Genomic DNA, 25404 nt, shown 5'->3' with positions numbered 1-25404 from the left:
CAGAGTAGTTATTACTACAGCAGTGCCCACAGAGTAGTTATTACTATAGCAGCAGTGCCCACAGAGTAATTATTACTACAGCAGTGCCCACAGAGTAGTTATTACTACAGCAGCAGTGCCCACAGAGTAATTATTACTACAGCAGTGCCCACAGAGTAGTTATTACTACAGCAGCAGTGCCCACAGAGTAGTTATTACTATAGCAGCAGTGCCCACAGAGTAGTTATTACTACAGCAGTGCCCACAGAGTAGTTATTACTACAGCAGCAGTGCCCACAGGGTAGTTATTACTACAGCAGCAGTGCCCACAGAGTAGTTATTACTACAGCAGCAGTGCCCACAGAGTAGTTATTACTACAGCAGCAGTGCCCACAGAGTAGTTATTACTACAGCAGCAGTGGCCACAGAGTAGTTATTACTACAGAATTGCCCACAGAGTAGTTATTACTACAGCAATGCCCACAGAGTAGTTATTACTACAGCAGTGCCCACAGAGTAGTTATTACTACAGCAGCAGTGCCCACAGAGTAGTTATTACTACAGCAGTGCCCACAGAGTAGTTATTACTACAGCAGCAGTGCCCACAGAGTAGTTATTACTACAGCAGCAGTGCCCACAGAGTAGTTATTACTACAGCAGCAGTGCCCACAGAGTAGTTATTACTACAGCAGTGCCCACAGAGTAGTTATTACTACAGCAGCAGTGCCCACAGAGTAGTTATTACTACAGCAGTGCCCACAGAGTAGTTATTACTACAGCAGTGCCCACAGAGTAGTTATTACTACAGCAGCAGTGCCCACAGAGTAGTTATTACTACAGCAGCAGTGCCCACAGAGTAGTTATTACTACAGCAGCAGTGCCCACAGAGTAGTTATTACTACAGCAGCAGTGCCCACAGAGTAGTTATTACTACAGCAGTGCCCACAGAGCAGTTATTACTACAGCAGCAGTGCCCACAGAGTAGTTATTACTACAGCAGCAGTGCCCACAGAGTAGTTATTACTACAGCAGCAGTGCCCACAGAGACAGATGCTTCCCTTTAACTGAGGGTCAATGAATAACCTCCATGTCATTCTGCTGCCTGCAATATTACACCAGTGATAATGGATTCTTCAGGTTCTTGCTTCTAACTCTATATGTTCTTTTTATTCTAGAAAAGAAAGGCGGCTACAAGACGACCAGCAGTGAGTATCCCTCAATATTATGTAGCATATTATTCCTCATATACGGCTGGGATGTGATGTGTTAATGTGGTGTACCCCCGGTGTGATGTGATGTATCGGAGGATCGGCTGGTCACTTGCTAGGTGTTGTGGTGTGACACCACTCCGATGGTGGTTGGCCGAGATAGAGCCGGGCCTTGGGATGTTGTCACGTGACGCCAGTGCCTGGTGGGTATACAGGTGTGATGGTACGCCTGCTTTTGCCTTACAAGGCCAGTTGTACCCTTCTCCCCTGTGATCAGTGTCCTGCCGGGTTGTTACTGGGTCCCTTGGGGTGATATCATGGATGGCCAGAGTGGTATAGTGACCCCCCCCCGGATGATGGCACCCGCCACCCACAGAAAGGGGAAAGGACCCAAGGTTGCGGTGTGTGCTGTGTCGGTGAGTTGCGAATAAACACAGAGTCTTTGGAATATAGTTGAGCCTGTTTACTATTTGTAAATGTGCAGCAGGTAATACAGGTTCAACAGTATGAGGTTTCCTTAGATAAAGTAATTGAAATACACTTCCCAATTAAAGTTCCCAATAAACACTTGACAATATAACAACCAGATCTGTAGTAGAAGTGCAGTGTAGGATCTAGTCAGGTTGGTTGAGTTGTACAGAGTGATACAAAAAAAACAGAGTAGCAGAGAGGAGGATTTATGTAGTACTGTGCTCTGCTGGGATTCCGGAGGATGAGGTAGAATACTAAGAAGAAGAAGAACACCTGTGCCCATGTATTGACTTTGCTTTAGTCTTCACACCACCTTATGCCCACTAGACTCGGCTGAACCTTCCTAATAGGTGCCACAGGCCCTAGACCTTGTTACCTGGGATGAGCGGAATGCTGAGGGTTTCCTGCTGACAACCGCGCTGCGAGATTGAGTTCTTAGGCTACTGCAACTTTGCTCTATCCGGATCAGTTCCTGGCTCTTTTGTGGATACTGTCCTGCTCTGTGACGACTTGTCCTCGGCGTAGGTTGAGGTTGTCTATGGCTTGACCTCTCCTAAGAGGCTTTTACCATGCATAGTGCTGTGTAGTGTTACTTGTACAAAAGTTGTGAAAGGCGTGCTGTCTTGCATTCTTCCCCTGTGGGGTACTATCTAAGACTGAACTTGGGGTACAGGGACCTGGCAGAGGGCTAGGGCCCAGATAGGATCACTGTGGAGAGTTATCTGGCTCGTGTCCTTCCTCCACAATGTCCAGAACGGAAAAGACCTTGCTCCTCCTCCACCCAAGTGACTTACTTCCTCTCCAGCATTTAAGGTGCGCTGTGAGTGGGTGAAGGGTGCAACAGAAGAAGAAAGGAGGGAGATGATAGGAAAGAAGAAAACAGAACTCCTACTGGTCTACAGATTCTGGTGACACATAAAAACAATAACCCTTTGCATCCTTCAGCTGTGCAGCTTCCATACACATATGCATAATACAGTGGCATCTAGTGGCGAACTTTAGTGCTGCTTTCATCACCACAATAACACAATAAGTACAGACTTTTGCAAAGGGTGTATACATCTGCAACACTAAGATCCCCATACACTTCTGACAGCCATACCTGCTGCTTGCAACTGTTTTGACCATCAGTATACTGTGTATGGGGCTTTCCTGACCGTCCACCAAAAGATGATGTCAGTTGAAATAGGGGTCAGGTGTGATGGAAAAATCACCCCTGAGCCCTTTGTTTCAGAAGAGATAAGCCGCAGCCAGAACACACTATCTGCGGTTTATCCCTCCCCATAGAAAACACAGAAATGTTCAGCTGAGCCAAATGTTCCTGTGTATGGGAAGGATGGGGGCCGGTTGGGATCATTTGTCCCTCAGTTATTGAAGGTTTATGGCCAGTTGTAGTGAAGAAGAGTATAGGGAGGACAGTATGTGACTGTATATGAGGGGAGGATGGGACTGTATATGAGGGGAGGATGGGACTGTATGTGAGGGGAGGATGGGACTGTATGTGAGGGGAGGATGGGACTGTATGTGAGGGGAGGATGGGACTGTATATGAGGGGAGGATGGGACTGTATATGAGGGGAGTATGGGACTGTATATGAGGGGAGGATGGGACTGTATATGAGGGGAGGATGGGACTGTATATAAGGGGAGGATGGGACTGGAATGGATATAGTGGAATTTTTTTTTGTATAGGATAATGCTGGGATTTCTCTATATAATGTAAGTGGAAGTGTATAATATTCCCCAGTGTCTCACCATGGATAAGCCTATTAATATAGGAGCCACCATGATAGATTTGCTGGTGGGCTGTGACCTGCCACATATTTTCCTTTCCCCTTTTGGGTTGATGCATGGATGACTCCACCAGAGGGCGCTGCTGTTACAGAGCGACTCTCCTCACACACAGTAATAAATATCCATATCTGGTCCTAATTGTGAGTGCAGATAAACCAATGTGTGAACAGACGTAAAAGAACGGATGTATTAAGCAAAAACAGGTGGTAAATAACGTTACCACTGCCAGACAACTTCTCATTGGCTTCAATGGAGCACATTGTTATATTAATATTAAAGCCGTATTTCCATTTTATTTTCCGGTGTGTAACCATGGAGTAACTCCGACATATTCATCACTAAGTGGAATTCTGCTTCCAATAATTTCTTATTTCCGCAGCTTCAGACTCCTCATCTGACCAGTCCGGTCCTCCCGCCAGAGCCTAATGGTGAGTGGTAGAGTCCTATAGAAATGCTGCCGCCAGGTGACCTGCGGGGGGAGCTGTTCTTTACACAATGGGGGAGATTTATCAAACATGGTGTAAAGTGACACTGGCTCAGTCGCCCCTAGCAACCAATCAGATTCCACCTCTCTTTCCTCACAGACTATTTGGAAAATGAAAGGTGGAATCTGATTGGTTGCTAGGGGCGACTGAGACAGTCTCACTTTACACCATGTCTGATAAATCTCCCCCAATATATTCATTTTATAGAGACATATACATCAGTTATTGTTAGTTTCCTCCTTCTAGAAGGTTATTGAGTATTTGTATAGTATTGGATCAGTACCATCACCTTTAATGTGAACATTTTGCTCTTTTTTGCTCTTACAGAACCGGACAAGAGTCTCCTGGACTATAAAGAATCTCCTCTTTCCCTTAATTCATGTCATTGTGCGTAATATATCATGGACCTGCCATATACAATAATGTTGTCTCTATTAGTCCTGGAATAAAACAGCGGATCAGACAACTCACCCCTAGAAACATCTCACAAAGCAGAAGAAAGCTGAGGCCTGACGTTCTGCCACCACCAGAGGGCGCTATACTATATCTGCCACACTGATCGTCTGACTAGTGCCTTATGTAATAGGATATTTTCTATATGTATAATTGATGTAAAGCTCCTCTGTAGCTGGTACATCGGGATACCTGGCTTTCAGCCATTTTGTTCAGATGATTGGTTTAGGCCAGTGAACCTGCAGATATCACCCAGACGCTCTTTACCTTCGGATTGCAGTGCTGTTCTTCTTTTTAATAATTGCCCATATGCTAATCTCCAGGCTCAACATTTTAGCCATTCTCCAAACCCTGAGATGAGCATATGGGCAATTATCAAAAAGCGGCTCAATACCGAATACCACACGAATAAGAACGGCACTGCACTGATATCAGCAGGTTCATTGGCCTAAACCTGCTGATAGTGCTGCTTTAAAGGGTTTTTCTGGAGAATGTTTGATGGCCTAGGGATGTCAGAAATTGGCTCCTAAATTGAGATTCTCCTTTATCAGCCATAAAGCAGAGCTGCTGGAAAGAGTTAGATATCTTAAAGGAAATATGTGACCACCTGCCACTTCCCTGGCAATAAGGACTGATCACCGGTGGTTGTAGCAGCTGGGCTGAGGTAGAATAGCTAAACCCCAGGGGAATCTTACACCCTGAGAAGCTGAGACAGTAATAGATAATAGTAATAGATAAAATATTAAGAGGATCCAATCCTAAAATATGTAACATTTGTGATAGGTTTCTTATATGGCAGGTTTTCTTAACCTGTAATTCATGTTCTAAATTGCTGTGTCAAATGCGGTTAGGTCACGGAGACACGTGGTTCTGTTCTTATATCCAGCCGTGTTTGCAGGATGTAGACACATGCCTGGCACAAAGAGTCAAAGAGGCGTTCCCAAGCTCCTGATCTGCTGCAAGCTGGAATGTCTCCTCTCTCCCCCTCCCTGCTTGGTTGACACCTGGAAGCTGAGTTCCAAGCAGGGTCAGGGATGGGAGGGGGAGTGAGGAGGTGTTACTGCCAGTTGCACTTCCTTGACTCTTTTTACTATAGAATAAAAGCAGTGTTTTACAATATGGAAGAACAGACACATATATGAAAGGTACCATGCATCTCTTGCCCCAAACAGCATCTAACAGTGTGAGGGTCCATTTACACAGAAAGATTATCTGTCAAAGATTTGAAGCCAAAGCCAGAAACAGACTATAAACAGAGATCAGGTCATAAAGGAAAGCCTGAGATTTCTCCTCTTTTCAAATCCATTCCTGGCTTTGGCTTCAAATCTTTGGCTTCAAATCTTTCTGTGTAAATGGACCCTATGCCATTTGGAATGTGAATCACAGCTGACAGATTCCCTTTAAGTGCAGGATCAGACATACTTTTAAGTTTCCTTTACATTTTCTTGATAATTACAAGCTTTTGGGGTTATGGCATCACATTTTTTTGCATCTTCGTTATTCACATAAGGAAAGCTTAATGTTGGGGGCAGGATCAGTTTATATTACATTTGATTGCTTTTCATATTTACAGCCGCTTTATATATTTTTTTAGGAAGGATTTAGGTTTCATTTACTGTAGTTAAAATTCTGTTATAATTCTGTTGTTATGTTCTACCTGTACGATGGGATATCAGTACCGGAGACCTCACACCGCACAGTAACGGCCCTTTTATAAAGGCTGAATATAGGCATTGAGCGTTACTAGAAACGCCCATTCGGACGACAATCGGCCAGTGTCAGCAATCAGCCGAGGAGCTGGAAAACGCCCACTGGTCAGCTGATCGTGTCATTTGAGCAGTCCTAAAAATCATATGTATAACCGATAGCAATTTATTTAAATGGCTGCACAAACGATACCAAGATCATTCTTGTGACCCAACCACACGATTAATCGTGTCGTGTAAAGATACTGAAAGCGGATGATTTCATTGCCTGATTGGTGCTCGACAACCAAAGATTGACAAATGTAAAAGTACCTTGTTAACCGTTTCACGACCAGGGATCATTGATTCTTCAATGCCCAGGTTGTTTTAAGACATGAGCTTATAGGATCATAATGATTCTATAAGCTGATGTCCATAGCTCTGCCCCCTCTCCTATGTCCCCTGCCGCTGTCATAATCTTGTGACAGCGGCAGGGGAAAGAGGGGAGGGGGCAGAGTGCCCGGCCGCGTCCTGCCTACCCTCCTGACCCCCGATGGCCTCCGTAGCTAGAAACCGTAAGCCTGAGGCTTCCGGTTTCCATGGCTAACATTTGGCTCTGCGATCACTTCCCCCGATGGACCCTGGAGAGAAAATTCTCCCTCTTTAGAGGGAGAATTCTCTTCCAGGAGGCCTATAGATGCCGCAGCCGTGCTCACCGCAGTATCTATAGGGTTAACTGTCAGCACCGGAGCGCGGCTCTGGTGCTGAGAGTTGCGGTGGGTCCCTGGCTACGCCTGTGTCATCCTGTGCAGTAAATTAACGTTGCTGCAGCTTCAGGCATAGGCTGCAGTGACGTTAATTTACTGTGCAGCATCAGGAGAGGATTAATTTGTGTTCATTCTGGGGTACACTTCTCCGTTCTTACATATTACACAGGTAAATTTCCAGTGTCCATAGATTTAATATAGAATTGTTCTTTATATCTTCCCTCATGGAGCTGTGGAGATAGGTAAATGTAATTATGATTTGGGATCCGGAGGCGTAATGGTGTAAAATTGTATAAAAGAAGTGAATTATTTTTGTATAGAGAGACGCCCTCTGGTTATTTGTATACTGTTATATAGCTGTACTGTGTGGCCACCATGAAGGATGAAGATCAGGTTGGTAATAGAAGGTGACCCATGGTGAAGAAAGGATGGAAGCTTCTATGAATATTGATGACCACCATGTGTTTAGGTCGTCCGATACATGGCTTCAAAGGAAGTCATCCATGTAGTTGCCATGTTAGGGTATGGCTGTCCTATAGAAGCAGCAGTTCTGGCTGATGGAAGTTCAGTGCTGTTATATTCCATACTGTATATGTATGAGCTGTCAGCAGACATTATGACAGTATCCGGCCATGGTGAGGGGTTCTGGGCTGAATGCAAGGCAGTCAGCATAAACCATTGTATAACACAGAGAAATAGGTTCCTAGGCAGGAAGCTACAGACATCTGTGATCCCCGGATTGTCTGCTCCAGGATTTTGTCTTTTTCATAAAAAATGTGGAGAATTCTCCGTATATAAGGAAATAATCCAGGATGAGAATGTAAGAGTTTCTAATGTCTGGAGATACGTAGATGTGACAGGATTTCCTGCTGACTGACCTTCCTGGGATTTATCTATAAAGGACATTTACACCAATACGACCATTGTCTTTTTTGTGTCACTTTTTCTGTGTAATTATTTAATCAATGTTTCCACAAGTAGTCAGGAGCAACAGAAACCTGGAGTTATAGTAAAAGTGAGGAGGAATATATGAGCAGATTTTCTTCAGTTATGTGAAAACATCACAAATTATCACACATCATGTGTGGGTCGACGACATCATCTTCGGGAGGCCTACCGGACCGCTCCAGCCGCCCCTCATGCCGGCCCCCCTCTGCTGATGACGCGGCAGAGGGGGGCCGGATGAGGGACGGCTGGAGCGGTCCGGCAGGCCGCCTGAAGATGACATTGTCGACCCAAGATGGCGGCCAGGGTCAACAGCAATTGAGTAAGTATACTGCACCACACTTTCAGGGTGGGGGGAACATGGGGAAGGGGGCCATTCACTTAAATAACACACATTACAAAGTTGTATAACTTTGTAATGTGGGTTATTTACTGAATAAATGTTAAACGCCGCACTACTCCTTTAACCAAAACAACCCAACACGTTATTTAAAAAACTTCATCCTCGAAAAAGTTGTATCAGTTAATAGCAAGGACATGTCCCGAATGCTTTCTGCCTAATCCGGGTATCCTTATATGTATGATATGTGTATCCTCAAACACAAACACCCTCTGATTGTACTGAAAGTAAACACTGAAATCGCAGGGTGAATAAACACATAAAACGTAGACAATTGTATATTTCCAGCATGCATCTCATATAAAGCAGGTATCTTCGTCTTTTATTGGCGTACTGTATGCGTAATGCAAAAAGTATTTACAATGACCCATGTTATCAACCAGTGATATGAACACCATGTACTAATACTTCATTGTAACCCCGTCCCCCAGAATACACTCTCAGCCTTTATGCCTGGTATTATTTGCTTTTCCATGGTCGCCTCCCATGCAATGTAGGAGTCGAAACTGGACGGCCAGGTAGCAGGGGCCGATTAACTTTACCATAGGCCCCGGGCTGTTCACCAAGCCTGCCCCCCCCACCCACTGTAACTATGGCGGCACTACCGTGGTGTTCATAGTACGGGATAGAAAATGTCATAATGCTCTGATCTGTGCAAAATTGAGGTAAAAAGCAGCAATTGTTTGCAAGTCATGGCACAACTGTAGCCAGGAGACAATACATACGCTCAGGGCCCCGGGCAACCGAAACGGACCTGTTATAATCCGCTACTGCCAGGTAGGGTCTTGGACCCTCGTCTTACCTCTGGTTTCTAGAATGTTCATGTGGGGGGGAAAGCAACTAAGGCTCAGAAACGGCAAATGAGAAGACTGCTGAGTCAATGCTGAGTCTTTTCCCTCACATGAACATTCTGGACACCAGGGGTAAGTCAAGGGTCAGAGATCCTACCTGGCCCTCCAAGACTCCACCCCCTATGTATCTCCAGTCAATATTCTAAGGCTCCTAGTTGGAGTGAAACACTGACCTGAAGGAAACACCATGGGGGAGATTTATCAAATTGGTGTAAAGTAGAATTGTCTTAGTTGCGTCTAGCAACCAATCAGATTCCACCTTTCATTTCTCACAGATTCTTTGAAAAATGAAAGGTTTACACCAGTTCGATAAATCTCCCCCTATGTTCTGAAAGTGATGTGAGTGCTCATTTACATATCCCTTCTCCCATTATTTTTATAGTTCATGACTATATTCACCCGTCCCAGCACCCGCACAGCGTCACATAGCGCTCCTAAACTCCGCCGGCTGTCTTCTAAGCTCCCCACTGGCTACACCATGACCCGGTTGATGGATGCCCCGCTCAGCCAGTCAGTTACTGGGGTGGGACACCACTGCAGTCACTGATTGGCTTGTCTGTTGTATGGAGTCTGCCACACTTTGCAGAAGATTGGTGAGTGCCGGGATTCTTTTGGTTCTACTGCTCATACTCTGCCCTGGGCACCACTATCCACTGGAGTGCCCACCATTGCTTTCTACTCTGATTGGCTGAGCGGGCCAAATCCCAGCCGTCTGTGACATTGAACCCGGGGCGTGACATACCCGTAACCCAGGAGAAGATGACAACCGGCGGGGTCTGGGAGCTCTGTGATGCACTGCAGCGTGGGTTCCGGGAGTGGTAAGCATATTGGCTTTTTTCTTTTTCCCTCGTGACAGACTTCTACTTTAACCCTTGAATATCCAGCTTGGTTGTGGTGGCAAATCTTCAAGATATCCCATAAAGCTCTAGAACTGGAGCCCCCGCTCATCCAGTCCACTTGTGGTGACCAGGATTATTATTCAGACAACCACAGGTTTAGTGCAATTACAACAAGCCTAGCAATGCAGTACTTCAGATCTGTCACTGATACCGTTTTGTCGCAGTAGACTCTGTCCTCCATGACACCCCATAACCGCATGTAATGATACTGGGAGAGCGGGGAGTGGAAACAATGGCTGATCACCTGCGCATCTGTGAAACCCTTAATTTATGGAAATACAATTCCATTATAGCGCCACCTATCAGCGACTTTTTAAACAAGATGTTTTTATTTAATAGATGGCAATCGCATCATGAGCAGCGGCAATTGTCTGATTTTTGTCTCCATTAGAACAGCAGTTGTCCAGGATTACAAAGCACAGTTACTCTTCAAAAACCGGCGCCATACCTGTCTTCAGGTTGTGTGTGGTATTACACATTGGCTTCATTGATGTTGAGTAGCAAAACCACACACAAACTATGGACAAGGACTGAATATTGTGGTCAGTATTTTTCAACCAAAACCAGGAGTGGATTGAATACACAGAAAGGCTATGCTCACCCACTGTTGAAATTTAGTGGATAGGTGTCATTTACTGTCAAATAAAGGTTGTTGTTTCAAAACATCGGCCTTTGTTTAAAATAACACCAATCATTTGCCATTAAATGACGGACATCCACTAAATTTCAGCAGTGTGTGAGCATAGCCTTTCTGTGTATTTAATCCACTCCTGGTTTTGGTTGAAAAATACTGACCAAAAATATGGTGTGTGAACATAGCCTCAGGCTGTATTTTTTATAGATGTCACTTTTTGTCACTATTGCAGCAGTAAAACGGAAGCCGATGTACGTGATGTTTTTGTTGTAAAGTAACGCTGGAAGACTATGTGTGATGCAGTAAACGCTCCCGTCACATCTTCACTTTTTCCAGTAACTGCTGATCACCTGCAGATTCTCTTCTCATTGCATTGCATCAGGGTGCAGCCTCTTCCTCTTCTGCAATGTGACACTGTTTTAGGCTTCTTCCTGGTAACCTTGTGTTAGTCATTCTCTGCAGCACAAGCAGCTCGGAGGAGATGTACGTCCTCACCCTGATATTACTGAGCCTGTATGGTGTCTCTCCTGGTGAGTATATCCTCTGGTCTAGTGAGGTGTCTGTTATATTATTGTCTATTATATCAATATAGCATAGGATATACCAGAGTGCACAGAGTTACTTCCTGAGGAAGAGTACCCGAACTGATAAGAGTCACTCCGGGGGGCTCCTAGTGGTGCAAGAATGTCCAAACCTAAATGTCCAAAGTGAAGGTCCACCAAGGTTTCAGAAGCTAAGAGGTTCTGGTCTTAATGTGACCCTCTCAGGTTAGTAATAGAAGGAACTTTGCTGCAGAAGATTTGTTCCCCAGGCCTGGAGAGGGGGATACTCCCAGTGCCCCTGTAGTTCCTCACAGGAATTGGGTCTAGGCATCTCCGAACATCCTGGGCAACTAACTCTCTCTTGACCCTTGCTCCGGCTTTGTCTGGATTCTTCCATACTCAACTAACCGGTTAAAAAGGGGATTTATGGACTTTTTTTTTTTTTAAATCGAAACCCATCCCCTACCTACCAGAGTGTATCTATGTGTGTGTGTGTGTGTGTGTGTGTGTGTGTGGGGGGGGGGTAAGTAACTTACACTGTACACATGCAGTAGCAGCATAGAAACAGTCAGAACCAACACTAACAGAATACGAAGGGCTTAGCACAGATTAAACAACTATTCACATCTGACTATGATAGACTGTTCTTTTCTGGCCAAACACAACACACTAGTATCTGTACACCACCAAAGTACCTTCTGAGGAGGAGCGGAGATATCTCTCGAGGCTATGTTCCTACATAGTATTTATGTCAGTATTTTGGGCAGTATTTGAAGCCTGAGTTCACGTAGTGTGAACACGGCCTAATACTGTATGGGCCATGGGTGTTTGAAGTTACCTAAACATTTTATTGGCTGAGATTAATTGTTGGGGTAGCCATCTTGGTATGGCCCCCTGGTGTGGTGGGGTAACCATCTTGGTATGGACCTCTGGTGTGGTGGGATAACCAGCTTGGTATGGCCCCTGGTGTGAAGAGGCAACCACCTTTGGTATGGCCCCCTGGTGTGGAGAGGTATCCATCTTGGTATGGCCCCCTGGTGTGGAGAGGTATCCATCTTGGTATGGCCCCCTGGTGTGGAGAGGTATACATCTTGGTATGGCCCCCTCTAGTGTGGAGGGTTAACCATCTTAGTTTGGCCCACATGTTTGGAAATGTAATCCTAGTATGACTACCACTCTAGATTCCAGTGAATCTGAAATATTTGTGAAGTAAAGATGTTAGTTTATACTTACCGACTTACATTTTCTCAGTGTTGCTTCAGGATAATACTAACCAGCTAAACCATGGAGCCCAAACCTATGGGTCGCCCTGCCTCAAATGCGACTCTCCCCTATTTGTATATTTTTCTACGACTATGAAAGTTCTTAAGACAAATCATGACCTCTTAGATGGGTCTGGAGTCTTCCAGAAAATGGCTCCATTTAGAGCATGGGACAGAGTTAGGCATAGATATTGAGACTAAAGATTGGGTTATGGCGATTAAACATATCAATGCCTCCTTGGCTAGTATCTCCCACGTTGAAGCTGCCACCAAGACTATGTTACAGTGGTACTATACCCCTCTTCGACTGTCCCAAATGTTTCCGTCCTGCTCATTGTTGGAGGAATTGCGGAGCACGAGGTTCGTTGCTTCACATTTTATGGTCATGCCCTCTACTTGCTCCATACCGGAGAGCTGTTGGTGATATGCTTAGTCAGGTGTTTAGGGTAACTATACCATTGACGCCTCAAATGGCCTTATTGCAAGTCGGACTACACACTGTCTTACCACGTCATAGGACATCGCTCTGTAAGCTATTTATTATTGCAAAATTTATAATTTCTAGGCATTGGAAACAGTTGGTGGCCCCTGGGCTGAAGGAATCGACTAGTATGATACACCAACATTATTCGTATGAAGAGATAATCTCTATTGGGGGCAGTCGGACTAAGAAATTTTATTCTATTTGGGGGGCATGGAAGGATCATCAATGGTTGCAGCAAAATGTACAGTGACTCTGATATTGGCATAAGGAGAATTCATAATGGGAAGGATGGGTTACACTGGGTTTTCTAATAGACAATTTGCCAATTTCTTGGCTGGGAGCCTGTCTGTACTATGACATTGCTCTCCAGAGTTCCATTTGTGTGTTGTTTGTTTCCTGTTCTTTCTTTACTTCTGTCCGTGATTGCTGAGTTTAAACTACACAGTTGTTTGTTTTATACCTTGCAATAAAACCTTAATAAAACTGACTGAACCATAAAACATGGAGCCCAGGATTACTCATTGCTATTGCTCCACGATCTGAGTGTTCCAGCTATAGGGACCTTCGGCATGGTGGAGCAGCAGGTATCATTGAGATAGTGCTGGCCTATGTCTACCAATGAGCAGTATTTTCAGATTCAAACCAGTGACCTGGGCAACAGCCCATGTGTTAGAGAAATACGGCCACTGAGGTGAAGTACCAGGTGAGACGGGAGGAGTTCTGGTGTGAAGAGGTATCTTGGTATGGTCCCCTGGTGTGGAGAGGTAACCCTCTTGGTATAGAGTTCTGTCGTGAAGAGGTGAGCATCTTGGTGTGGCCCCCTGGTGTAGAGAGGTAAGCATCTTGGTATAGCCCCCTGGTGTAGAGAGGTAACCATCTTGGTATGGCCCACATGTTTAGAAATGTAATCCTAGTAAGACTACCACTCTAGTTGAAGCAAAATAACCACTCCTATCTGACCCTATTAGGGTACAGTCCTCGGGGTCATGGAAATAATATTTTATATACCTACTAAATATAGAGTCCTCTGAACCAGGCAACTGCTTGTGGAGGGAAAAAAGTAAAGGGCAGGTGTGTATTGGGATAAAATGTGTAGCTTCAAGGACCCACCTTACATTCAAGATAATACTAACCAGCTAAAGCATGGAGCTCTGGGCTTATTGCCATTGTTCCACCATCTGAGTGTTCCAGCTATAGGGACCTTTGGCATGGTGGAGAAGCAGGTAGCATTGAGATAGTGCTGGCCCATGTCTACCAATGAGGAGTATTTTCAGATTCAAACCCGTGGCCTGAGCAACTTCCCATGTGTTAGAGAAATACGGCCACTGAGGTGAAGTAACAGGTGAGACTTAAGATGACTTAAGAAATTATCCAGCTAGACTGTGTATTGCTCGGGGCAGGGTCCCTAGGGACAACATGGTGCTGGTCTCTGCTGAAGATGTCCTTGGGTCTGGTGAGTACAGATGATGGCTAGCGAGAGATCTGAGTTGGAGTCAAAAGCTGGATATCAAACAGTTTGGGTTAAACTCATCAGGTACACTGAGTGATAGGTGGAGAGCAGCATGATGCCTTCCGAAAGAGAAAGAAAACTGGTACTTACAAGAACTTTTTGCTTTTAACTCCTTTTTAACTCCACTTATTCAGAGCCGTTTAGCAGCAAGCCAATATTTCTAGATGTTAGACTTTGACCGGTATGGGTAGTTTCCATGGCATATACATTGCTTGCGGCTATTGCATCTTTTAGTATTATTTTTTTTTTTCTGAAAGAGCTTTCTTCCTCTACTTGTGCAGTGCAGTCATCAAATGCAGGCAACCACTGCGTAAAACAGAGTTGCCAACTGACTTCATGCTCAGAAGAAAGCTCCACATCTAATCATAGTGGAGAGTGAGCTTGGACAATTTCAAATACATTTCTCCCTTTAAAGACTATAGAAATGATCCCTGAAAGCACAGTCCTTTTAGTATTAGGGTCAGTTGCTTTGGTGGCAGTCAAGTCCATTTAAGGTGTCAAATGGCCTCTCATTTTCAAAAATCTTGGTTGCCCGGGGCCCAATGTTCAATCTCCTGATTTCCCAGTAAATCAATCCGAGCCTCTCAACATCCATCCAACCAACCAACCAACCAACCAACCAACCAACCAACCATCCAATATACCCAAGTGGTCCCTTTGAACCAATAAAGTGGGAAATTTACTAAGATCGGCATTCTATATGTGTGGTGAGCATGAGGGCTTGCAACAAGTTGGGTAGTGCGAGGCTTGCTGGGTGCAGTAGTATGTTGTCACATGACAGAGTGGCGAAACTCTTGTCCCCTGTGTACCATGCACATTCCTTTTAAACAAGTTGTTCCAGTCATACAGAGAGCACGGGAATGACTGCTGACACAAGGATTACTTTCATTTTTACCCAACAGTTCTTGCTCAGAATCCAATAAAGTGTCGTACAGCACAGGGTAGCTACAGCTTTAACTCCTTAGATCAGGAATATCCGGTCACTTTAGCTTTGAGGCATTTTAGGGACAATATGTAGCTTGTTTGCTATGGGAAACTCTGAGGGATGACGAAGATCTTCACAGTCTGATTTAGGAAGAGGATAGCAATGGTGTTCTGAGGGGAATTCTATATATCTGTCATACAATACCCAGAGGGACGTATACAAGAGCACGATCACTGATGTGGAAACCAATCGGAACGGTCTCTGACCAGAGGCCTAATAGAGGACGGCAGTGCCAGAACGCCAATCGCTTGTAGCAGGAAGGAGGAATCTTCTCCTTGGATTTGAGTTGGCTAAATTCTCTGACTAGAAGGAGCTGAGGTAGCAGACATGTTCGCTGGCTATGAGACAGGCTCAACCCAACCTTTTATAGACTTACAGAGATTGCTCCCATTGGGGGAGAGACATGAGGCGATTAGACTAGGAATCGCTCTTATTGGTGGAGAGACATAAGGTGATTAGACTAGGAATTGCTCTTATTGGTTGAGAGACATGAGGTGATTAGACTAGGAATTGCTCTTATTGGTTGAGAGAGGGGTGTTGACCAGATAACCAGACACTTATACATGTGACAGGCTGTGGTATAGTGAAACTGCATACAGAACCCTTCAGTGTATTGCATTAAAGTGAATGTAGCACTAGGTACATCGCTTTGGGTTTTTCATATGAATAGACCAGCGCCGGAATGGGGATGTCGGTGGTCCAGTTCTTTTTTTGAAACACCGCCCGGTTCCTGCGTAGTGTATGTGCACAGTGTGTGATGTCCAGTAGTGTATGTGTGATGTCCAGTAGTGTGTGATGTCCAGTAGTATATATGTGATGTCCTGTAGTGTATATGTGATGTCCTGTAGTGTATGTGTGATGTGATCAGTGTGTGATGGCCTGTAGTGTATGTGTGATGTCCTGTAGTGTATGTGTGATGTGATCAGTGTGTGATGTCCAGTAGTGTATGTGTGATGTCCAGTAGTGTGTGTGTGATGTGATCATTGTGTGATGTCCTGTAGTGTATGTGTGATGTCCAGTAGTGTGTGTGTGATGTGATCAGTGTGTTATGTCCTGTACTGTATGTGCGATGTGATCAGTGTGTTATGTCCTGTAGTGTATGTGCGATGTGATCAGTGTGTTATGTCCTGTAGTGTGTGTGTGATGTCCTGTAGTGTGTGTGTGATGTGATCAGTGTGTGATGTCCTGTAGTGTATGTGTGATGGGTAACACTCTGTTCTCTCTTGCAGACAGTCACTCTCTGCACTATTATTACATGGCCGTCTCAGCTCCAGGGTCCGGGCTGCCTGAGTTCTCCATAGTAGGATATGTGGATGATCGGGAGATTGTGAATTATAACTCAGACAGCGGCAGAATGATATCCAAGGTCCAGTGGATGGAGAAAGTGGAGTCGGGATACTGGGAGAGGAACACACAGGCTGCTAAAGCGCAGGGGGGTGCATACAAATATAATGTGAAGACTCTGATGAGCCGCTTCAACCAGACTGGAGGTGAGAGACAGATATCCGGTATACACTAATATATTCTGTATACTCTGATAGATATATATATATATATATATATATATATATATATATATATATATATATATTTGACACTGACGTCTTCAGCAACATTGTTGTTAAATCTTCTGTTCTATTAATATGTTAGCCTGTTTGGCCCGCTGGGGGTGAGAATACAGCCCTTTGTACACTGACCTGCCCAGATGCCTCCTCATAAAGATTAACCTGGCGCTCTACAGTGATGAGCTACAGAGGGATGCCACTGCAGACCGCTGCCTCTATATTCATCAGAGGGGTGGGCAGGGGGGTGGATCTGTACACCCCCTTGAGGGCCACCAGGAACAGAATGAGTTGGCAGGTGAGCACATTATCTGCCTCTAAATCCTTTTGTCCTCCTCCCTGCCCAGCCTTCCCAGGTCCCCGCACTCCCCGCTGTTCAGCCCCCTTAGGAATTAACCCCTGCCACACAGTCCACAGTTTGCAGCTGGAAAGCGAGGGGCTGTATTATGATGCCCCTGAGAGGCACAGCTCTAGAGCAACCCCATTGCAGGTCCCATTTATACTACATTCCATGGCCAGCTGGTGCAGGTCTCGATCATTGTCCTCCGAAGGGCTGTATTATGATGCCCCTGACAGGTACAGTTCTAGAGCAACCCCATTGCAGGTCCCATTTTTACCACGTTCCATTGGCAGCTGGTAATCAAGGACAAGCTCAACAAGTAGGTAGCAATGGACTGGATAGAGGGATTTGTGTTTTTCTTCCCCTGGACAAGTTGCAGAAGTGAACTGACTTGATCAATGGTTTCTTGGGAGTTGTACTAAGACAGCTTTAGTCCCCGCTGGGTTTACTAGTTTTTTGTCTTCCGCATTATGCCTATAAGGAGGGTCTTCTTCCACCAGCTATCTGTGGCCACCATAGGTGCCAAGTGCCAAGTGTGCAGAGGCATCACCCTCCACCTGGAGTGATCATGAGCTTTGCGGGAACCTCATGCTGCTGAGGCTCTGTTTCCACCAATGTTGTGGTTTAGCCTTGGAATCCCCTTTTCTCCAACGGGCTCATTTGCCTTTGGCTGGCAAGTCTGGATATGTTTTTGTGTATCAACAGTCTATTCTCCACTTCCCTCCTAGTCCTTAGTCTTCTTTGACATTTAGTATTGCGATGCATTGAATATACCATCTATTTCAGGTCCACCAAGTCCTAGGTTTTGGCAATACTTGCTTTAATTGGTAAGACTTCCGAGCTCATCTTCCTAGGGCCAGCAAGACGGGCAGGCAATGCCAGCGGAATCTGTGGGAGCTAGTGGACCTCAACTGATGTCATTTATATCTCCTTCAGTCACCCTAGCCACATCGTAAGATGTGGCCGGAGTGGTGTTCAATGGTGGAGCATCAGGGTGTTTTGGGAGACATTTTGGCTGGTTGGAAGTAACAATAGAATTTGGTAGCATGTCGGGCATCGCATTCCACTTCTGCCTGCTTGGGAGGGAAGACGACACTAAGGCCTTCCTCATATGGCAAGCCTTAAATTGTTGGAGGAAGGAATATGTTCACATCAACTCTCATCTAGCCTAAGTCCTCGTATGAGGCAAAGCTGTGCTTAATTTGGCTTTTTTTTGACACAATACATATTGGCAAGCTCCTTCCCCTCTCAAAACATTGCACGAGTGGATTGGCATACACTGATGTGGTGACGGGCGATATGTGCTGTCCAGGTAAATGTGCACAAATCTAAAATGGATAGTTACATTTGAGGTGTGTGGTTGACGCTGAGGGTCATCCCTGGCCAGGCATTCTTGGTGCGTTTGCTGAATTTCAGGGCCCGGAGTGAAAAGTTATTCTCCCATGAGCATGGCACCCTCTCACCAATTTTCTTTTCGAATCATTATTTTGGACTTTGTTGATTGCACTCAGGCTTTCTCCTGGGGAATTTGGCACGCACTCCTTCAGGATCGGGGTGGCAATGGACTGTATTTGAACTGGATTTTGCACAAGAACTGCTCTGTAAACTTCAAGTTGTTTAGAGAACTTTGTGTCGGAGGTCATTTGCCTGCACACTGAAGGATAGGAACAACCTCTATGAAAAGTGTGTGGGAACACAGGGGTTACTAGCTTCATAACTCTGGCATGTGACAACGCGTTTCTGCACCAATCTAGCCCCTCGTGCACCTGTATATCACACATACACTGCACACACACCCTGTATATACATTATATCTGTGCTCTGTGTAACGCGCTCCTGTGCTCTCTGCAGGTTTCCATTCCTACCAGGTGATGTACGGCTGTGAGCTGAGAGATGACGGCAGCATCAGGGGACACATGCAGTACGGATATGATGGGAGAGAGTTCATGTCCCTGGACACACGGACGTGGACATATATCTCCACCATGGCCGAGGCTCAGATCACCACACAGAGATGGAACAGTCCAGAGGTGCAATGGGGGAAGAGAAAGAAGAAGTATCTGGAGATTGAATGTATCGAGTGGCTGAAGAAATATGTGGAGAACGGGAGAGAAGATCTGGAGAGGAGGGGTGAGTACTTGGTTTCACACCTCCGTCGATGGTCTCTTCCTGTCACATGACCTGTATTTGTGGGCGGAGCTCTGACTATCAAATGACCGTGGACATAGCACTAGACACCACTGTTTAGCAGCTCCAGGAGGGGGCGCACTGGGATTGCTTTTTCAGGACATGCATGTTAATTTTTTTTTTCTTGCAATATGTAGTAATTCTGCTCAGTGATTGTTAGGACGGTATTTTAAAGCATTTAACATTTAGGTCAGCACAGTTACAGTGATGGGAAATGCTGAACTTTAGATGCACATTAGTTTAGTGGAGTAAGATTACTCTAATATTACAGATTAGCCTAGAGCTTCTCACACAGGAGCCGTGCTACAACATGGCGCCATCTGGTGGTAGAGAGGAGAAATTTACTTTATCTTAAAGGGGTACTTCTCTCCGAAGACTATACTTTTCTTTTCGATAAAATTGCTTTAATAAAGTATTTTCTATGTATCCAGGATAAAATCATTGCAGCACCCCAAAATATCACAGCAATTTTTCGCCTCCACACTGGAGTCCTAATCAAGCCGTGCCTTGCCTTAGTTTTTTAATATGATATTGATTTCCATTGACTAAAAACAGTAATGGTGATACTGACCACCAGAGAGGAGGAGACCACAGCTGGGCTACAGGGAGGCCATTCATATTATCTTCTTTTTCCCTCTCAGTTCGGCCAGAGGTGAAGGTATCCGGTCAGGAAAGAGATGGGATTCTGACGCTTCACTGCCAGGCGTACGGATTTCATCCCAAACCAGTTCATGTGAAGTGGATGAAGAACGGGGTGGACGACCTTCCCACATATCAGTCCACACCTGTCCTCCCCAATCCTGACCGCACATATCAGATTAGGGTCACTGCGGAAGTAGTCACCAATGATGGCGACAGCTACTCCTGTTATGTGGATCACAGCAGCCTGAAGGAGCCACTCCTTGTCCCATGGGGTGAGTTGTCTCCATACTGGGGAAAGACTATGGGATTTGTTATTGCCATATGCCGCAGTAGCTATGCTATGATACCACCCCCTGACAAACGGACACTGCTCTCGAGGTTGAGAATAACCCAAGTGTAGACAGGGGTATAGGTGCAGGTGCAAAAATAATAGACTACATTCCAATGGCTTAACCAGATTAACTCTTAGCAATAACAGTTGTAAGAACAGACTAGAGTAGAGGAGCATGTTGAGGGCCCTGTCCAATGTAGTAGTGTACTCTGCCGGGAGTAGTAGAGAAGAGAAGGAGAAGAAGATACTCGTACACACATATAGATATCTGTGATCTTACCACCTTTTGCCCTATAGTGTCTGGATACCCGTCCTGGTAAGGTAGTATGAAGTCCCAGTTCCCTGCACTGGGTTGAGCAGACTTTCCAGATGTCCCAGAATAGCTGTGTTTTACAGTAGGATACGTAGGCTTTAACTGCAGCTTTGTCCTTCTAGGGTCAGTACCTAACCTCAGGTATACTGCCCTGTGTGGTGCTGAAGGTCTCCCTGGCGTGGACAAGGTTTTCCTCAGAGGACGTCACTCCCTCCTAAGGATATAGCACTGCATGCTAGGGGTAGTTAACAGCATAGAAGAAATCTCTCTGGCTCTGTGGTGTCTTAGTCCCTCCTCACCTCTACTGACAAAACACCCTCCCACCAGGAACTTGCTCCTTTTTATAGGGACAACATAGCTAGCCTGTGATTTGTGGGGCTGTGTGTGTGCAAGAGAGAAGGAAGAGGATAGGCAGAAAAGTGAGGGAAACAAACCCGCACCTGTGATAGGATGAGACAAAGCAGGTGACAACAAAACAGTTAAGCCATGAAAACTTCAGCTGTGCATAATACAGTACATACAATAAATACAGCGCCATCTAGTGGGGAAAAATGCACAATGCAATCTCCTTCATCCCCTTCTGTGAGAACCTGAGTGAGTTACTCAGACCTCAGATGGATGAATCCCACACTATATACTCTATACACTGGTCCCTCCTGGGCTATATGCTATATACCTACACACTGGCTATGCAAGATCGAGCTAATCTCTGCTTATCTTTGTTTGTCTGGTGATAACTATTGGGACATGTAATTGTATAGTGTATTGTCTGATCACCAGCATCTCAATGATGTGAAGCTGCTGAACAGTTCAAGAGTTATGTGATCCTGGGATGTATGGGATCCTGGGGTGTATGTGATCCTAGGATGTATGGGGTCCTGGGGTGCATGTGATCCTGGGGTGTATGTGATTCTAGGGTGTATGGGATCCTGGGTTGTATGGGATCCTTGGGTGTACGGGTCCTGGGGTGTATAAGATCCTGGGATGTATGTGATCCTGGGGTGTATGGGATCCTGGGGTTTATGGGTTCCTGAAGTACATATGATCGGGGAGTACATGTGATCCTGGGGTATGTACGACTCTGGGGTTTATGCGATCTTGATCTAAGTTGACCGTTCCCTGGAATCCACAATGTCCTAACATATTCTAAAGGGCATTTGTTAAACGAGAAATATACATAGTCTCTGCACATGTAAATCCATCCCATTACGGATGTGGCTGTCAATCTGATCCATGAAGCTCTCATTAACCTTTCTGTTTTCTATCCAGAACCACCAAAGCCGAGTCCCTGGGAGATACAAGTGGCCGTAGCTGTGGTCGTCATTGCTCTTCTTGGTGCCGGGATTGCAGGATTTCTCCTATATAGAAGTAAGTGTCAGTAATGCAGAGCGTCTTCTCTCCCAGTTCAGTATACAGCGGTGCCTTGGATTAGGAGCATAATTCGTTCCGGGACGGCGCTTGTAATCCAAATCCACTCTTAAACCAAAGCAAATTTTCCCATAAGAAATTACTGAAATGCAGACAGTTGGTTCCACACCCCAAATATAATGATTTATTATCCTGAATAACATGTAAAACAGATGAAACAAACATTCAGAAACAGCAGAATATGTGATATTATAAGTTACTGTACAGTAATGGAGCGGATGGGAAACACAAGGGCGGACAGAGACTGCAGGGAGCAGGAAGGAATGAGCAGGACAGATGTGGGCACATACATGCAGCGCTCTCTGTCCGGGGAGAGAAGGGTTACAGCTATGGAGAGATTACCTCCACAGTCCTGTCCTCTGATGTAAGCCCCAGCCTGAAGTGGATCTGCCATGATTAGGAAGGTGAGGGAGACTTCCTGGGTCAGAGTACAGGTTGTAGACCCCGCTATGCAGACCATGCCCCTCCCCCACTCCCCCTCCCACCCAGTACAGGGAGCTCTTAAACCAAAGCAATGCTGTTAAACCAAAACACTCTAAAACCAAGTTACTCTTAAACCAAGGTAGCACTGTATACAGTATATTCTATGAATAATCCACATTCTATACATAATCCACATTGCTGTGCCCAGAGTAGTTACTGTTACTACAGCAGTGCCCACAGAGTAGTTATTACTACAGCAGCAGTGCCCACAGAGTAGTTATTACTACAGCAGTGCCCACAGAGTAGTTATTACTACAGCAGCAGTGCCCACAGAGTAGTTACTATTACAGCAGCAGTGCCCACAGAGTAGTTATTACTACAGCAGCAGTGCCCACAGAGTAGTTATTACTACAGCAGCAGTGCCCACAGAGTAGTTATTACTACAGCAGCAGTGCCCACAGAGTAGTTATTACTACAGCAGTGCCCACAGAGTAGTTATTACTACAGCAGTGCCCACAGAGTAGTTATTACTACAGCAGTCCCCACAGAGTAGTTATTACTACAGCAGTGCCCACAGGGTAGTTATTACTACAGCAGTGTCCACAGAGTAGTTATTACTACAGCAGCAGTGCCCACAGAGTAGTTATTACTACAGCAGCAGTGCCCACAGAGTAGTTATTACTACAGCAGTGCCCACAGAGTAGTTATTACTACAGCAGTGCCCACAGAGTAGTTATTACTACAGCAGTGCCCACAGAGTAGTTATTACTATAGCAGCAGCAGTGCCCACAGAGTAGTTATTACTACAGCAGCAGTGCCCACAGAGTAGTTATTACTATAGCAGCAGCAGTGCCCACAGAGTAGTTATTACTACAGCAGTGCCCACAGAGTAGTTATTACTACAGCAGCAGTGCCCACAGAGTAGTTATTACTATAGCAGCAGTGCCCACAGAGTAGTTATTACTATAGCAGCAGTGCCCACAGAGTAGTTATTACTACAGCAGCAGTGCCCACAGAGTAGTTATTACTACAGCAGTGCCCACAGAGTAGTTATTACTACAGCAGCAGTGCCCACAGAGTAGTTATTACTACAGCAGCAGTGCCCACAGAGTAGTTATTACTATAGCAGCAGTGCCCACAGAGTAGTTATTACTACAGCAGCAGTGCCCACAGAGTAGTTACTATTACTACAGCAGTGACCACAGAGTAGTTATTACTACAGCAGCAGTGCCCACAGAGTAGTTATTATTACTACAGCAGTGCCCACAGAGTAGTTATTACTACAGCAGCAGCAGTGCCCACAGAGTAGTTATTACTACAGCAGCAGTGCCCGCAGAGTAGTTATTATTACTACAGCAGCAGTGCCCACAGAGTAGTTATTACAGCAGCAGCAGTGCCCACAGAGTAGTTATTACTACAGAAGCAGTGCCCACAGAGTAGTTACTATTACAGCAGCAGTGCCCACAGAGTAGTTATTACTACAGCAGCAGTGCCCACAGAGTAGTTATTATTACTACAGCAGTGCCCACAGAGTAGTTATTACTACAGCAGCAGTGCCCACAGAGTAGTTATTACTACAGCAGTGCCCACAGAGCAGTTATTACTACAGCAGTGCCCACAGAGCAGTTATTACTACAGCAGCAGTGCCCACAGAGTAGTTATTACTACAGCAGTGCCCACAGAGTAGTTATTACTACAGCAGCAGTGCCCACAGAGTAGTTATTACTACAGCAGCAGTGCCCACAGAGTAGTTATTACTACAGCAGTGCCCACAGAGTAGTTATTACTACAGCAGTGCCCACAGAGTAGTTATTACTACAGCAGCAGTGCCCACAGAGTAGTTATTACTACAGCAGTGCCCACAGAGTAGTTATTACTACAGCAGCAGTGCCCACAGAGTAGTTATTACTACAGCAGTGCCCACAGAGTAGTTATTACTACAGCAGCAGTGCCCACAGAGTAGTTATTACTACAGCAGCAGTGCCCACAGAGTAGTTATTACTACAGCAGCAGTGCCCACAGAGTAGTTATTACTACAGCAGCAGTGCCCACAGAGTAGTTATTACTACAGCAGTGCCCACAGAGTAGTTATTACTACAGCAGCAGTGCCCACAGAGTAGTTATTACTACAGCAGCAGTGCCCACAGAGTAGTTATTACTACAGCAGCAGTGCCCACAGAGTAGTTATTACTACAGCAGTGCCCACAGAGTAGTTATTACTACAGCAGTGCCAACAGAGTAGTTATTACTACAGCAGTGCCCACAGAGTAGTTATTACTACAGCAGCAGTGCCCACAGAGTAGTTATTACTATAGCAGCAGTGCCCACAGAGTAGTTATTACTACAGCAGTGCCCACAGAGTAGTTATTACTATAGCAGCAGTGCCCACAGAGTAGTTATTACTACAGCAGTGCCCACAGAGTAGTTATTACTACAGCAGCAGTGCCCACAGAGTAGTTATTACTACAGCAGCAGTGCCCACAGAGTAGTTATTACTACAGCAGCAGTGCCCACAGAGTAGTTATTATTACTATACAGCAGCAGTGCCCACAGAGTAGTTATTACTACAGCAGTGCCCACAGAGTAGTTATTACTACAGCAGCAGTGCCCACAGGGTAGTTATTACTACAGCAGCAGTGCACACAGAGTAGTTATTATTACAGCAGCAGTGCCCACAGAGTAGTTATTACTATAGCAGCAGTGCCCACAGAGTAGTTAGAACAGCAGCAGTGCCCACAGAGTAGTTATTATTACTACAGCAGTGCCCACAGAGTAGTTATTACTACAGCAGTGCCCACAGAGTAGTTATTACAGCAGCAGTGCCC

At 45.3% G+C, this 25404-nt stretch overlaps 1 protein-coding gene and 1 pseudogene across 4 annotated transcripts in view; one reads left to right on the top strand and one right to left on the bottom strand.

Moving 5' to 3' along the window:
• Nucleotides 1-25404, top strand: part of LOC138802332 (class I histocompatibility antigen, F10 alpha chain-like) — a 96317-nt gene that overhangs the window by 49281 nt on the left and 21632 nt on the right. For 2 of the 4 annotated variants that reach the window (XM_069985518.1, XM_069985520.1), the window contains exons 7-9: nt 1155-1184; nt 3831-3879; nt 4264-7756. In XM_069985518.1, coding sequence (XP_069841619.1) covers nt 1155-1184; nt 3831-3877 — 77 coding nt within the window. In that variant the 3' untranslated portion in view covers nt 3878-3879; nt 4264-7756. Of the gene's footprint in view, nt 1-1154; nt 1185-3830; nt 3880-4263; nt 7757-16582; nt 16844-19106; nt 19386-20083; nt 20357-21997; nt 22097-25404 lie in introns of those variants that run through there. The other 2 variants (XM_069985517.1, XM_069985516.1) reach the window with 2 other exon arrangements.
• LOC138766699 (small nucleolar RNA U3) lies at nt 14618-14815 on the bottom strand (annotated as a pseudogene).

This window comes from Dendropsophus ebraccatus, chromosome 10 (assembly GCF_027789765.1).
Source record: "Dendropsophus ebraccatus isolate aDenEbr1 chromosome 10, aDenEbr1.pat, whole genome shotgun sequence".
Taxonomy (NCBI): Eukaryota; Metazoa; Chordata; class Amphibia; order Anura; family Hylidae; genus Dendropsophus; species Dendropsophus ebraccatus.
Note: the sequence above shows the minus strand (reverse complement) of the source record. Positions and strands in the feature narration are given on the sequence as shown.